Source organism: Nicotiana attenuata, unplaced genomic scaffold (assembly GCF_001879085.1).
Source record: "Nicotiana attenuata strain UT unplaced genomic scaffold, NIATTr2, whole genome shotgun sequence".
Taxonomy (NCBI): Eukaryota; Viridiplantae; Streptophyta; class Magnoliopsida; order Solanales; family Solanaceae; genus Nicotiana; species Nicotiana attenuata.
Genome location: NW_017676432.1, coordinates 11,607 through 27,201, shown reverse-complemented (window position 1 = coordinate 27,201; position 15,595 = coordinate 11,607). Strand labels below are relative to the sequence as shown.

Below are 15,595 nucleotides of genomic sequence, written 5' to 3'. Positions count from 1 at the left end.
AGTTTTGAGGTGTAATTGCAGGTCAGATTTTGCTGTCATCTGGTGTTTCCGCTTCTGCGGAAATGGACCGCAGAAGCGGTACCGCAGAAGCGGGTACGTGGTCGCAGAAGCGGTCGTGGCCGGCTAGGGAAATTCCGCATATGCGGAAGGTAGCTTGCACCAGCGGGTCCTCATAAGCGGACAAGGTGCCGCAGAAGCGGTCTTTGGAGGAACCGCAGAAGCGGACTTCGCGTCGCATAAGCGAAGTCCGGGCTTCTAAGTGAAAACCGCTTAAGCGGAAATGTGGCCGCAGAAGAGGTCCCGCATAAGCGAAAGCGGGACCGCAGAAGCGAAAATTGCTGGGCAACAGAAGGGTTTAAAAATAATATTTCATCCGCGACCCTTTCATATTTTTCCTCCATTGTTGACGTTCTTAAGAGCTTTGAACAAGGAAATTCGAGGGCTTTGACTGAGAATCACTTGGAGGTAAGTTCCTTGGCCTAAATATTCGATTTTATGGTAGAAATTACATGTAAATTGTAGAAAATTCATCAAAAACGGGTCAAGCTAGGGCTTGGAAAGCTGTGATGTAAAAATAGAATTTGGAGGGTCAAACGAGCTCCGATTTTGGTAAACTTTATATGCACGGACTCGTGGCGAGATGAGGAATCTGTTGGTGTGATTTTCGGAATTTTTCGAGAAGTGGGCCCGGGGCTCGGGTTTAACCAACTTCGTGAATTTTAGTACTTTTCGAGTATTTTTGATTGGGTTATGTTTCTTTAACCCATATTTATGTATTCGTTGTGATTTTGACTAGATTCGACGCGCGAGGAGGTCGATACGAAAGGAAAAGGCATTGCGGACCATTCTACGGCCGGTTAGAGGTGAGTAGTTGGTGTATATGATGGCCTGAGGGTTTGAAACCCCGGCTTATCACATTGTGACGCTATTGTAGGGCGTGACTCGCACCCCATGGCAGGTGCGGGATTAGTTATGACTGGGGATTGAGACTTAGTCCATCCCGAACAAGAATATTTCTACATTGGCGACTGATACGCATCCTGTATTGAATATATCTGGGCTTATTGCCGTGTTTGGGGCCTTGTGCCGATCTGTAGCATCCTTAGAGGATGATTGTCATTGTGATAGCATGCTTTGTATAATCAATGATCTCAGTCCTGTGTTTAATCACTGTTATGAAACGCTAAGTCACTCTTCCTGAAGTTAAATATCTAAAGTATATTCTCCTTAATAAATTGGAAATTGGGAAAATAATTGAATCTGTTACGTGACTCATATGCATATTGTGGACTGAGTATGGATCGGGCTGCACGCCGCAGCGAATGATATGATTATATTGCGCTTGGGCTGAAGGAGCCCCTCCGGAGTCGGTACACACCCCCAGTGAGCGTCGTCGGCGTTAAATGGATCGGGCTACGCGCCGTAGCGGTCATGTGCATTGCATTGCATCTTTACATTATACTTGACTGATATATTTTGAGTTGTTTTTGCTGTTAGTTCGTAGTTAGGTGTTGGACTGTTAGTTTTAGCTTTGCTTTGTGGAATTTCGTGGATTTCTTATCTTCAGACATTTTATATGCTTATTACTCACTGAGTCGGTAGTACTCACCCCTACTCCCTGCACCTTGCGTGCAGATTCAGGTACACCGGAGGCTTAGCTGAGCAGTCCTTGTTTTCCAGAGCTATTCAGAGTTGTTGAGGTAGCTGCTTGACGTTCGCAGGACCTGACTACTCTTCCTATTTCAGTTTTATTTATATATACATTTCCAGACTTGAGTATTTTCGTTCAGATATTGCTATTCAGATTGTTTTAGAGGCTCTAGACTCGTGACCCCAGATCTTTTGGGAGTGTTTTATTAGACTTCGTATTTCTTAGTATTATTCTTCGATAAATTATTAGATTATTATTCTAAGACTATTATAATCTCTTTAGATTGTCATTTGAGGTTTACGGTTGATTTGGGAACGATTGTGGTCAGATTTGCCTAGCAGTATTGTTGGGTGCCATCACGACCGGGTTTGGGGTCGTGACACTTGTGCACAGAACTACAACAACTCACTCATGCTGGGAAGATGATCAAGAAAGCTTATAATTACCTACTTCCTCAGTACCCTAGAGTTATATGGAAAAAACTCAACATGATTCCATGTTATGTACCAAAGTATCAGTTTATACTTTGGCTTGCACTTCAAAAGAGACTCAGTACAGCAGACAGAATGGCTAAATGGGGAATACAAGTTTCTAGGAACTGTGTACTATGCAGAACTGATGCTGAAGAAACACATTCACATTTGTTTTTTGCTTGTGATTATTCAAGACAGATTTGGAGTTCTTTCTTATCCCGGACAGGAGAAAGCAGTCAAGTAGGGAACTGGGAGGAGGAGATTGAGAGATTAGCGACTAAACAATGCAATAGCAAAACTCATGCAGAGGTACTAGGATGGTTACTAGCTGCTACTGTTTATCATGTGTGGAAGGAGCGCAATGCTAGACGATTTCAAGAGCAGCAACAGGAATGTGTCTCAAGACTGAGAGAGATTACCATTCAATTACATAGGAAAGAACAGTTTAGAAACAAGTGGAAAAGAGTACTTGATAGATTAAACTCATACCCAAGTCTAATATAGACTTACATTGTAATAGATATATAGGGGGGGGGGGGGGGGGAGTAAATGTAAGGAAGACACAAAGATCAGGACTAGTTCTAGAGTCAAAAAGAACTAGTGGATGTACATATTATACTGGTTGAATAAAAATTTTATTGTTTGACAAAAAAAGTAGATTGGGCTGATCACTCCATTGATCTTGGCGATCAATCTAAAACATGATGAGATAAAGAGTTTTTCCGAAAAATGACAAATTTAATCCATTAAGTTTGAGAGTAAATTTAAAGTAGTTTTTTAAGTATATTTTTAAGCAGTTTGATCATACCAGTTTGTCAAAACTCAAAAGGAAATACTTTTAATCTCAAAATAAATATTTAATAAATTTTCACCGCAAATCATAAGAAATTGTGAAAAGGAAAAGGTTTAAAAAATAGTATTAATTTGGATAAACTTATATGTAAGGAATCCAACCCCTGAACGTCAATAAGTAATGACCCCATTAAATTTTCTTTCCTTTTCGTTAAAGAAAAAAAAAAAGAGATTGTATTTTGGGAGAAAAAATAAGATGATTGCTAATAGACAAAGCTATCTCCAAAATGAATGGGTCATTAAACTGCCATCATGTATTTTTGATTTTCATGTTCGTTATCTCCATCATAATGCTTATTCAACATAGAATTTGCCATCATTTGGTGGTGTTCCACTGTCCAACAAACAAAAGGATCAATTGCATGTATCCTATGCCGTAGAAAATTATCATTAGGAGGAATTATTTCAGATAGTTTTTATCTATTACAATAATATCAGCTTGTCGGACTTCATAAATTTATGTTCATCATTTTGCTAGAATTGAGCAACATAATTTGTTTGTGTAACTTAACAAGTGCAAGCGCAGAAATTGATAATGTGGCCTATTTTTGAATAGGCATCTGGTATTTGAACTGAACTAATTTAAATTCACACATTGTAAAAATAAAGTTACACTCATCACTCAATGAAATTTATGTGCATCATCCATTGAAGTTCTTCTTAAGATTTATATTTTAGAAGTTAAGTAATGTTATCAATCTGTATTACTGTTATAAATAATAAAAACAATAAACTTTCTGAAATAGAAATAGTAAAAGAAAGTTAATAGAAACAGTATGTCGAAATAATATCTGAAAATAATTACGAAATAAATTGAGTCCACTGAATGCACAATGTATCCTTAAGAAAATTATTCCCCTTAAGTACTCGAGGTGTTGGAATATTATCCGCCCAGGATAGAAAGATTTAACTCACCAGAGTATTGGTACCAAAAACGCCGATGAAACAGCGAACCACTCGAAGGCTGTAAAACACACTGGAAAATTTTGTGCAGAAGAAGAAGCAGAACAGAAAATTTCGTAAGGAAAGATTATGGGATTCAAATCATATTTATAGCCTTTCCGGCACTGTTTTTGAAAAGGTTTGCAACCTTTCAGAAACAGCCATGGCTGTTGGGAACATTTTTGTTTGAAATATTGCGGGAAAATTGATTTAAAATAATCCGAGAAAGAAAACGGATCGGACCGGGTTGCATCGCGGGTCCTGGGTTATTCCAGATTGTTAGTTAAATTAATTAAATAATTGAAAGGAAATTTATCCAAAATGATTAATAAATCAATCTTTGACCAAATCTAAATCCAAATCCGAAGCCGAAGTCTAAAAAGGTTTGCAACCTTTCAGAAATAGTCATTGCTATTGGGAATATTTCTGTTTGAAATATTACGGAAAAATGGATTTAAAACAATCCGAGAAAGATAACGGACCAGGCCGGGTCGTGTCCCGGGTCCTGGGTTATTCCAGATTGAATTTGTTAATTAATTAAATTAAATAATTGAAAGGAATTTTGTCCAAAAATATTAATCAATCAATCTTTGACCAAACCCGAAGCCGAGCCGAGCGAGCGAGCGAGCGAGGACGGCGCGAGGCTTGCCTTCTTCTTAACTCTTTAAGAGCTAGAAGAAGAGCAATTATATATATACCCATCAAAAGTTTTTTCTTCCTCCAATATGGACAATGTCCCTTTGCCAAGGAGGGAAACTCAAATATTTCATTTTTCCTTCATTTCCCATTCACCCTCTTTAAGCTAAACCAAGCTTAAAAATCCAACAAACCCCCACGGACACGTGTGTGTTTTACATGCAAGAATTAATTTCATCTGGATAAGTAGATTTTCCTTTGAACTTTTCGTAGTGAACTTATACCAGATATACTCGGTCAGAGTTGATATCTTTGAACTGTCGAGCTTTTTTGTATACCTAGACAACATAAGTCACACAATCAACCCTTAACCATCTATGGTTCTCATGGTTGTGTTCGTTTCAGCCATGAACACCGCTTGTTTTCATGAGTGCTTAGAGAATGGGCCTTTACTTTTATTCCCCTTGAAGTGGCTTACACTCCACACTCACATATGTAATTTCTAAACGTGTAATCCTATAGATACACTATCTAGTCATATCCTGCCAGATTTAGCAAATCATTAAAAAGCTCTAAATTTTATTGACTCATCAAAAAGCCTTAATGCTTTACCTCGATTTATGAACATTGTCTTCATCACGAGAATGAGTTGAGTTATTTGATAATGTTGAACCGTCATTCATAACTTTATTTGATCTCTTTTAACCTAGCTCTTGGGATCTCGAGTCTGCTAGGTAGAGTTACCGCCATGATGACTTGTCCTGGGCCTTAACCCCATTCCCTTTGATGATCTTTTAACTGCCTCTCTAGATAGGCCTTTTATAAGTGGACCCGACACATTATCTCTTGACTTTACGTAGACAATCTTGATAACACCACTAGAGAGTAGTTGTCTAACGGTATTGTGTGTCCATCGTATATGATGAGATTTTCCGTTATATATAATGCTCCCTGCCCTGCCTATTGCCGCTTGACTATCACAAGGTATACATATAGGTGCCAAAGGTTTGTGCCAAACTGGAATATCTTCGAAGAAATTTCGGAGCCATTCAGCTTCTTCACCGGCCTTATCTAAAGCTATAAATTCAGATTCCATTGTAGAATGGGCGATGCATGTTTGTTTGGATGATTTCCAAGACACTGCTCCCCCCCCCCCCCCAATTGTGAAAATATATCCACTCGTGGATTTAACTTTAGATGATCCGGTGATCCAATTTGCATCACTATATCCCTCAATCACGGAGGGATATTTGTTATAATGCAAAGCATAAATTTGATATGTTTCAGATACCCCAAAACTCGTTTCATTGCCATCCAAAGTATTTGATTGGGATTACTTGTAAATCGACTCAGTTTGCTAATAGCACATGCTATATCTGGTCGTATACAATTCATGATATACATCAAACTTCCCAATACTCTTGCATAGTCTAGTTGTGAGTCACTTTCACCTTCATACTTTTGAAGTGCATAACTCACGTCAATTGGAGTCTTGGCAATCTTGAAATACAAATACTTGAACTTGTCAAGTACTTTTTCAATGTAGTGAGACTATGATAATGCTAGACCTTGTGGAGTCTTGTGAATTCTGATCCCTAAGATCATGTCAGCAGCTCCTAATAAGTCTTTCATGTCGAATTTGCTAGCCAACATGCGGTTAGTAGCATTTATATCTGCCATATTTTTGCTCATTATCAACATGTCATCAACATATAAACAAATAATGACTTCTTGACCTGGAGTGTTTTTAATGTAAACACATTTGTCACACTCGTTGATTTTAAACCCACTTGCCAACATTGTTTGATCAAATTTGGCATGCCATTGTTTGGGTGCTTGTTTAAGTCCGTAAAGCGACTTAACTAGTTTGCACACTTTCTTTTCTTTACCCGGAACCACAAAACCCTCAGGTTGTTCCATGTAAATCTCTTCCTCCAATTCTCCAATTAAGAAAGCTGTTTTAACATCCATTTGATGGATTTCAAGACCATACACGGCCGACAGTGCCACTAACACCCTAATAAATGTTATCCTCGTTACTAGCGAGTAAGTGTCAAAGTAATCAAGGCCTTCCTTTTGTCTATAACCTTTGAAACAAGTCTTGCCTTATATTTGTCAATAGTGCCACCAACTTTCATTTTTCATTTAAAGATCCATTTCGAACCTAAAGGCTTATTTCCCGGGGAAAGATCAACCAATTCCCATGTATGAGTATCCAAAATTGATTGAATCTCACTATTGATTGCCAGTTTCCAAAATGTAGAATCAGAAGATGACATAGCTGCTTTAAAAGTTTGAGGCTCATTTTCAAGCAAGAATGTCACAAAATCTGGTCCAAAGGAAGTAGATGTTCTTTGACGTTTGCTACTCCTTGGATCTTCTACACTTGGAGTATTTTTCTTTGGTTCTTCCCGAGGTCGTTTAGGTCTTTCACTTAACGACTCGCATTCAGTTTTAGACAGATAGATTTTTTCAAAGAATTCAGCATTATCTGATTTCATTACCGTATTAACATGAATTTCGGGATTATCAGATTTATAAACCAAAAACGGACATGCTTTACTGGTTGTAGCATATCCAATGAAAACGCAATCCATAGTTTTTGGTCCGATTTTTACCTTTTTGGGTGAAGGTATTTGTACCTTTGCTTATCATCCCCACACTTTGAAATATTTCAATTTGGGTTTTCTTCCTTTCCATTTTTCACATGGAATAGATTGCATTTTGCTATGGTGTCACGACCCTAGTTCACCAACCATGAACATGTCATGACGGCACCTGGTCCCCATGACCAGGTAAGCCTAACATTTGCGGAAATGTAATAATTGCGGAAAAATAGAGAAAATTAAATCAAATATCTAAAGGAAACTGTACTGAATGCCGCATGGCAAGTACAACTCAACATCACAAGTCTAAAACAATTCCCAAAACCCGGAAACTCACAAATCACAAGCTAAGGGATACATAAGAGGCTCTGACTCAAGAATATCTATACAAAGGAGAAATACTGAAATAACTATACTTATTACGGAAAGCTGGAAAGGGACTCCTCGGTCTGCGGACGTAGCAGATATACCTCGAAGTCTCTACCGATACGCCTCCTTCCAAGGCTGACAGAACTGAGTGGGAGTACCTGCATCTGCACAACAAAAATGTGCAGAAGAGTAGCATGAGCACACCACGGTGGTGCCCAGTAAGTATCAAGACTAACCTCGGTGGAGTAGTGACGAGGAACAGTCAAGGCACCTACCGGTCAATAAACAGTATAATCATAGGAATAATGAAAATGACATATAAATATGTAAAGACTGCATGAATGACCAAGAATGCTACAAATCACAATAAGGGAAAAATACAACAAGTAACAACGAGAATATAATAAATGAGGATAGGAAATGACGGCAGAATCACAATCCAAATCCTAAGGTCACAACACAGCAATGGGAAAACAAGTCAATAACTCATATCCTACAATGATGTTCACAAGGTCTTATCCAACTCTTCCACAATTTCGCCAAGTCTCGGACAAACCACAACTCGCGAAGACCCAGCATCTGAAATCTAACAATTGGCATCCTATGCCCCATCAATCTCATGGTCATACCGACAACTAACTGGCTAACTAGGGCCACTCTCACAAATATAATGGATAAACGAGGGCGTACCTCCACCCTTAGCAAAATCAGGAGGAATTCATCTCTAAAAGGAGTGTTCAGCTACGTATATGCTTGTGCAAGTGTTTTTAACAAGAATTCTACCAACCAGAAAACATGAAAAGGAGAACGGACCACACGTACGAATGTTTCCTCACAACTTCCAAGAGATAAAGCTCATATCGGTAAGCAACCCACAATCACATTATTAAACAAATAGGGATGCCTCCACAGGCCGTCACAATTCTCTACAATCATCCCCTGACATAGCCCACCTTATTTCGCCACATGCGCAACCCACATGTAAGCATATAACATATCCCGCCTTATTACGCCGCATGTGCAAACATCAATAACAACAATAGCACGGCAAAGACCTCGTGCAACACAATATCAACAACCGCACGGCAGAAACCTCGTGCATCACTATACCAACAACCGCATCGGCAGAAACCTCGTGCATCACAATATCAACAACCGCACGGCAGAAACCTCGTGCATCACAATATCAACAACCGCGCGGCAGAAACCTCGTGCATCACAATATCAACAAATGACAATATATACAGGAACAAAGCAAGAGAATCAACTCAAGAGATTCTGTTCACCAAAAGACGGTACAACTAACGTACAAGGAAATAACTGTAATAGGAAAATACTAAGCGCAATAAGGACAACTCAACCAGGGAGAAATAATACGAAATAACGATTCCATAATACTCAGTTCTACAACAAGGAAGTTAACATTGATCAAATAATTACAATTAAGGAGGTATCAACTAAACATAGGATATCTAACTTCTTCCCAATTAAGACCAATTAATTACACGAGAGATACAAATAATGCTTTCCAGATAGAGACAAGCAGTTAGGAATGATAATTTGACTACAGAAGGGCAAATATCTACAGTTAAACAAGTAAAAGTCATTTAGGCAACAAGAATAACCAAAAAGGGCAGATAAATTCCAAGTAAGTCGTGTAGAGGTGGAACTAATAACAGGGAACTCAATCGTATCAAGAACAACTTCATATTCGGTGATTACAAGTACCTAAGAGCCTAAAAGGGGCAATTTTCCACAAATAAATCCGAGCACGCACTCGTCACCTCGCGTGCAGGGAATTCAATCAACAAAGAAGACTCAAATCCTAAGGGGGAGTCCCTCACACAAGGTTAGGCAAGATACTTACCTCGAACCGGCTAAAATCAACTAGCAACCACGTACTTGCCACGAGTACTCGACTCCAAATGGCCCAAATCTATTCAATTAAATCACACATTATAATTAACATCTCAAGCAACGGATTCTACTATTTAATTCAAAGCTAAAGCGCGAAATTAGGCAAAATGACCAAAACGTCCCTCAGGCCAACGTCTCGGGACCGGATAAATTTAGCATTTTCAGAATCCTCTTACTCTCACGAGTCTAACCATATAAAAATCTCTCAAATCGGAGGTCAAACACCCCCTGAAAACTCAATAATTCGGTCTATGAAGTTCTACCCATTTTTCATCAAAAATCTAAAATTAAAGGATGAAATTAAGAGGAGATTCATGGAAATTGGTCTAAATCGAGTGAGAATTACTTACCCAAGTTGCCCAGGAGAAAATCCCTTCAAAAATCGCCAAGGACCGAGCTCTAGAAGTCAAAAAATGTGATAAAAAGATAAAACCCTCGAATTTGGGATTTTATTCTGTCTGCCCAGCGATTTGTTCATCGCGATCGCGGAACAACGATCGCGATCGCAATCGCATAGAGGAAATTCGAGAAGGCCCAGAAATTTACATCGCGAACGCGATGATGAGAACGCGAACGCGGAGAAGAGAAAAATAGTGCTTCGCGATCGCAGAAGCATGAACGCGAACGCGTTGAAGGAAAATATTGAGGTCCAGAAGTTGCTATACGCGAACGCGTGAAAGCCTATGCGAACGCGAAGAAGGATTTCGAGGTGGTCTTCAACAATGCATCGCGATCGCGGGAGAATCTTCGCGATCGCGTAGAAGGATATCAGAAGCAGCAACAACAGCAGTTCAAAATAGGAGGAAAATGACCCGTTGAGCATCCGAAACACACCCGAGGCTCCCGGGACCCTGTCTAATCACACACACAAGTCATATAACCTAACACGGACTCGTTCGAAGTTTCAAATCACATAAAACAACATCGAAACGACGGATCAAACCAAAAATCAAGCTTATGAACTTCCAAATCTTCAAAATACGCTTTCGATCAAAAACCTAACCAAACCACGTCCGAATGACCTAAAATTTTGCACACACCTCCCAAATGACATGACGGAGCTACTGCAACTTCCGAAATTCCATTCCGACCCTCGGATCAAAATCTCACTATCGGACCGGAAATTAAAAAAATTCAAACTTCGGCATTTCAAGCTTAAATTAGCTACGGACTTCCAAAATACATTCCGAACACGCTCCCAACCCCGAAATCACCTAACGGAGCTAACGGAACCATCGGATTTCCATTCCGAGGTCGTCTTCACACTGTTCTGATTACGGACCATTTTTTAACTCTTAAGCTCTCATTTTGGGACTAAGTGTCCCAGAACTCTCCAAAACTCAACACCGAACATCCCGGCAAACCAAAATAGCAGAAATGAACTTAGGGGAAACAGTTAATGGGGGATCGGGGCGTGAATTCTAAAAACGACCGGTTGGGTCGTTACATATGGAGTACTCTGTTGAGTATTCGGTTAGCTGTGAGGATAGCTTCCCCCCACAAACTTTGCGGTAATTCGGAACTTATTAATAACGAATTCATCATTTTCTTTAATGTCCGATTTTTAAGGATAATCCCATATTCCGAACATATTTCTGCAAATGGAGATTCATATTCTCCACCCTTATCACTTCTAATCATTTTGATCTTTTTATTCAATTGATTTTCCACTTCATTCTTGTATTTCTTAAGTGCCTCAATTGCTTCATCCTTACTATTAAGCACATAAACATAACAATATCGAGTGCAATCGTCAATAAAAGTTATAAAATACTTTTTCCCACCTCGAGATGGTGTCGCCTTCATATCACAAATGTCAGTAGAATTAAGTCTAAAGGATTTGAATTCCTTTCAACAAACTTATAAGGATGTTTTACAAACTTAGATTCAAAACATATTTGACATTTTTATTTATTACACTCGAATTTAGGCAATACTTCTAAATTAGTTAACTTCCGCAAGGTTTTGTAATAGACATGTCCTAATATGCCATAAATCATTTGACTCCAATAAATAAGAAGAAGCTGAAATTTTATTCATACTGTCAACAACCATTACATTTAGTTTGAAAAGGCCCTCTGTGAGGTAGCCCTTTCTGACATACATTTCATTCTTGCTTACAACAACTTTGTCAGAAACAAATACACATTTGAATCCATTCTTAACAAGTAAAGAAGTAGAAACTAAATTCTTCCTAATAGTAGGACCATGCAGAACGTTGTTGAGCGTTAACAGCTTGCCGGAAGTCATCTTCAGGAGTATCTTCCTATAACCTTCAATCTTGGTTGGTGCAGTATTTCCCATGGAAATTAAAGCTCTTCTTCAGGACCAACAGTAGAGTAAGTCGCAAATGCTTCTTTGACAGCACAAACATGTCGAGTGGCTCCAGGGAAACTCAATATTTCATTTTCCCTCCATTTTCCATTCACACTCTTTAAGCTAAACCAAGCTTAAAAAACCCAATAAGTAATTCGTTAATGTTTCATCTTATTGCCTCGCTTGAAATGTTATGAAACGTAAAAACCCTAAAAGAAAAAAAGGAGAAGGTTGTTATAAAATAAAAGCAATATAGCAAGAACTATGAAATTAACTAGAACTAATAACAGAAGAGAATGATAACATTAGAAGAGAGGATTTATTTCTTTGTTTCTGAGAGTATCGAATAGGTTCATCAGTGAACCTATTTATAGAAATATTTCGTTGTTACAAAACCAATCCAAAACCTGTTATAGATACATAACCAATCTAAAACCTATTTTGGATACATAACCAATCTAAAACCTGTTATGGATACATAACCAATCTAACACTATTATAGAAGACATCCATCATTGCAAGTGGATGAAACCATTTGCAGGATTATAACACTCTCCCTTGGATGTCCACTAACAGATAATGTGCCTCATTAAAACCTTACTAAGAAAAATCCAGTGGGAAAAATCTTAGTGAAGGAAAAAAAGTACACATATCTTGTGATACGCATTAAGAGTTGCCTCATTAAAAACCTTACCAGGAAAACCCAAATGGGACAAAACCTTGGTTAAGGGAAAAAGAGTACAACGCGTATTTCTCCCCTGATAAAAAAAATCTTATTTGATATCTCGGAGACGACGCATTCCAATATTGTATCTTAACTTCTCAAATGTTGATGTCGGCAATGCCTTAGTGAACAAATCTGCCAAATTATCACTTGAACGAATTTGTTGAACATCTAATTCACCATTCTTTTGAAGATCATGCGTGAAATTTTTTTTTGGTGAAATATGCTTTGTTCTGTATCCTTTAATATATCCCCCTTTTAGTTGAGCTATACATGCAACATTGTCTTTATATAATATTATTGGGATATCCTTTCCCCATGAAAGACCACATAGCTCCTGGATATGTTGAGTTATTGATCTCAACCAAACGCATTCTCGACTCGCTTCATGAATGGCTATTATCTCTACATGATTTGAAGAAGTAGCAACCATAGTTTATTTTGTTGAACGCCATGATATGGCAGTACCTCCACATATAAATAAATAGCCTGTTTGAGATCGACCTTTATGTGGGTCAGACAAATATCCTGCATCTGCATAACCTATCAGTTGTGACCTAGATTCATTTGATTAAAATAATCTCATATCAATGGTCCCTCGCAGATATCTGAATAGATGCTTAATACCATTCCAGTGTCTTTGTGTTGGAGAAGAACTAAATCTTGCTAACAAGCTTACCGAAATAGTTATATCTGGTCTAGAATTATTAGCAAGGTACATTAATGCCCCAATTGCACTAAGATATGGTATTTCAATACCTAGAAGCTCTTCATTATTTTCATGAGGACGAAATGGATCTTTATTTATATCAAGCGATCTCACAAACATCGGGGTACTCAATGGATGTGCTTTATCCATATAAAAGCGCTTCAAAATATTTTCGGTGTACGTTGATTGATGGACAAATATTCCATTTTTCAAATGCTCAATTTGTAAGACAAGACAAAATTTTGTCTTTCCAAGATCTTTCATTTCAAATTCTTTCTTCAAGCATTCTACTGCCTTTGTAAGCTCTTCAGGAGTTTCAATGATATTCAAGTCATCAACATACACAGCTATTATGACAAATTCAGATCCAAATCTTCCTATAAAGACACAAGGACAAATTGTGTCATTCTTGTACCCTTCTTTTAATAGGTATTCGTTGAGGCGATTATACCACATGCGCCCTGATTGCTTCAATCCATACAAGGATTTCCGAAGCTTTATCGAACAAGTTTTCCTAGAATCTTTGTATGTTTCAGGTACTTTGAATCCTTCAGGGATTTTCATAAAAATTTCGTTGTCCAGTGAGCCATATAAATAGGCTGCGACAACATCCATAAGATGCATATCAAGTTTTTCATGAATTGCTAGACTGATAAGATACCTGAATGTGATTGCATCCAATTTCACATTTTTCAGGTGAAGTCAATCTTGATTGCGTATTTTTCATTTTGGCTAATCATTTGTCTGTCCACATTCTATGACAGATTTGAGCTTAAGATCCTCGTCAACATTAATAATGTTGAGCGCTACATTATATCAATAATATCATCGATGATCATTTTATATCGGTTTCATCATCACTCAATAAAGACATAACTTATCGAGATTTCATTATTTTCAGCTACCTGATCCTCTTTTATGATGTCTTATAAAGTGTTATGTCGCGATGCTCTTATAAAGCACTTGCCTCCTTATTATGATCATCTTGATCATTTACTCTTCTCCTTCTTCATCGAGTTTTATTTTTGGAACCGATTGGTCTATTATGCTTCATGTGTGCCATAGACTNCTATGACAGATTTGAGCTCAAGATCCTCGTCAATATTAATAATATTGAGCGCCACACTATATCAATAAAATCGTCAATGATCATTTTATATCGGTTCCATCATCACTCAATAAAGACATAATTTATCGAGATCTCATTATGTTCAGGTACCTGAGCCTCTCTTATGAGGTGTTAATAAGTGTTATATCGTGGTGCTCTTATAGAGCACTTGCCTCTTTATTATGACCATCTTGATCATTTGCTCCTCTCCTTCTTAAGGAGTTTTATTTTTTTGAACCTGATTAGTCAATTATGCTTCATGTGTGCCATAGACTATGTCCTTCATGGACTTATCCTTTTTTTTTTGGAGCGCTTGCAGCTTATATTTAGCTTTGGGTCAACAAATGTGCCTAGCAATATTTTGCAAATGAATTATCACTTGAACTTCAAGTTCATATTTTCTTGTGTGAGGATCTAGATGTACTCATAATAATTCATTTCATGTAATACTTTTTTTCAGCTGCCCATTTTCTCCACCTAATATTGGATCACCAAGACATATCCCCATCATTCTTTAGGGACTCATCTTTATGCGTTATGGTGGAGCAATTAAATCATATTGCACATTCATATTTCTAGATGGAATTTATTTGGTTCCTGACCCTGAACCAATTGTGATAGGGAGAATTTATCAATAATTTGTTGGCTAGATGCGTACAAGTGCTGCTATATATTAAATAATACATCTCACCAAATTTTATTTTTGGAAGTTTTGTTCTCATAACCAATTGGTTAGCTATAGTTGGAGGCATATAATTTCTGCTAAACCAGCTTGGATTTAAACCAGCATTATCAAGATAAGTCATCATAATTTACATTATGGAACTGTGCTCTAATAATTTGAGCAAGCAACCTTGCAAAAGCCAAACTGCAAGTTGATAACAAACGCACATGTGACTATACAATAGATGTATCTATTAAAATCATATAATAGTAAATGGTCCACATGGCAGGTGACTGGGCCCATATATATATCACCTTTTATTCATTCCAGAAATCAAGGGATTCGGTCCCTACCTTAGCTGGTATATCATGAGAATAAGCAGCACAAGAGAATTCTTGAATAATCTTCTATTTCTTCAATATATGTCAATGTGAATTGTTAATCACTTGCACATCATAATTAAACCGGGATGGCCTACCAGTCATGCCAACTAATATTTGTTTCAGTAAACTTTAGTTTACTTGTGGCATGTGATTGCATCATCATACTTATACTTGTGTAGTACAAATAGAAGGAAAGTCGGGTAACCTTTTATATTTACCCGGTATGATTATAGTAATATGAATAT

At 37.8% G+C, this 15,595-nt stretch overlaps 1 protein-coding gene across 1 annotated transcript; it reads left to right on the top strand.

Annotated features, from left to right (window-relative positions):
* Positions 1–2,217: 2,217 nt before the first annotated feature.
* On the top strand, positions 2,218–2,628 carry LOC109221005. The gene has a single exon (XM_019385472.1). It carries the CDS (start codon positions 2,218–2,220, stop codon positions 2,626–2,628), a length of 411 nt encoding a protein of 136 aa, XP_019241017.1.
* The last annotated feature ends 12,967 nt before the right edge of the window (positions 2,629–15,595 follow it).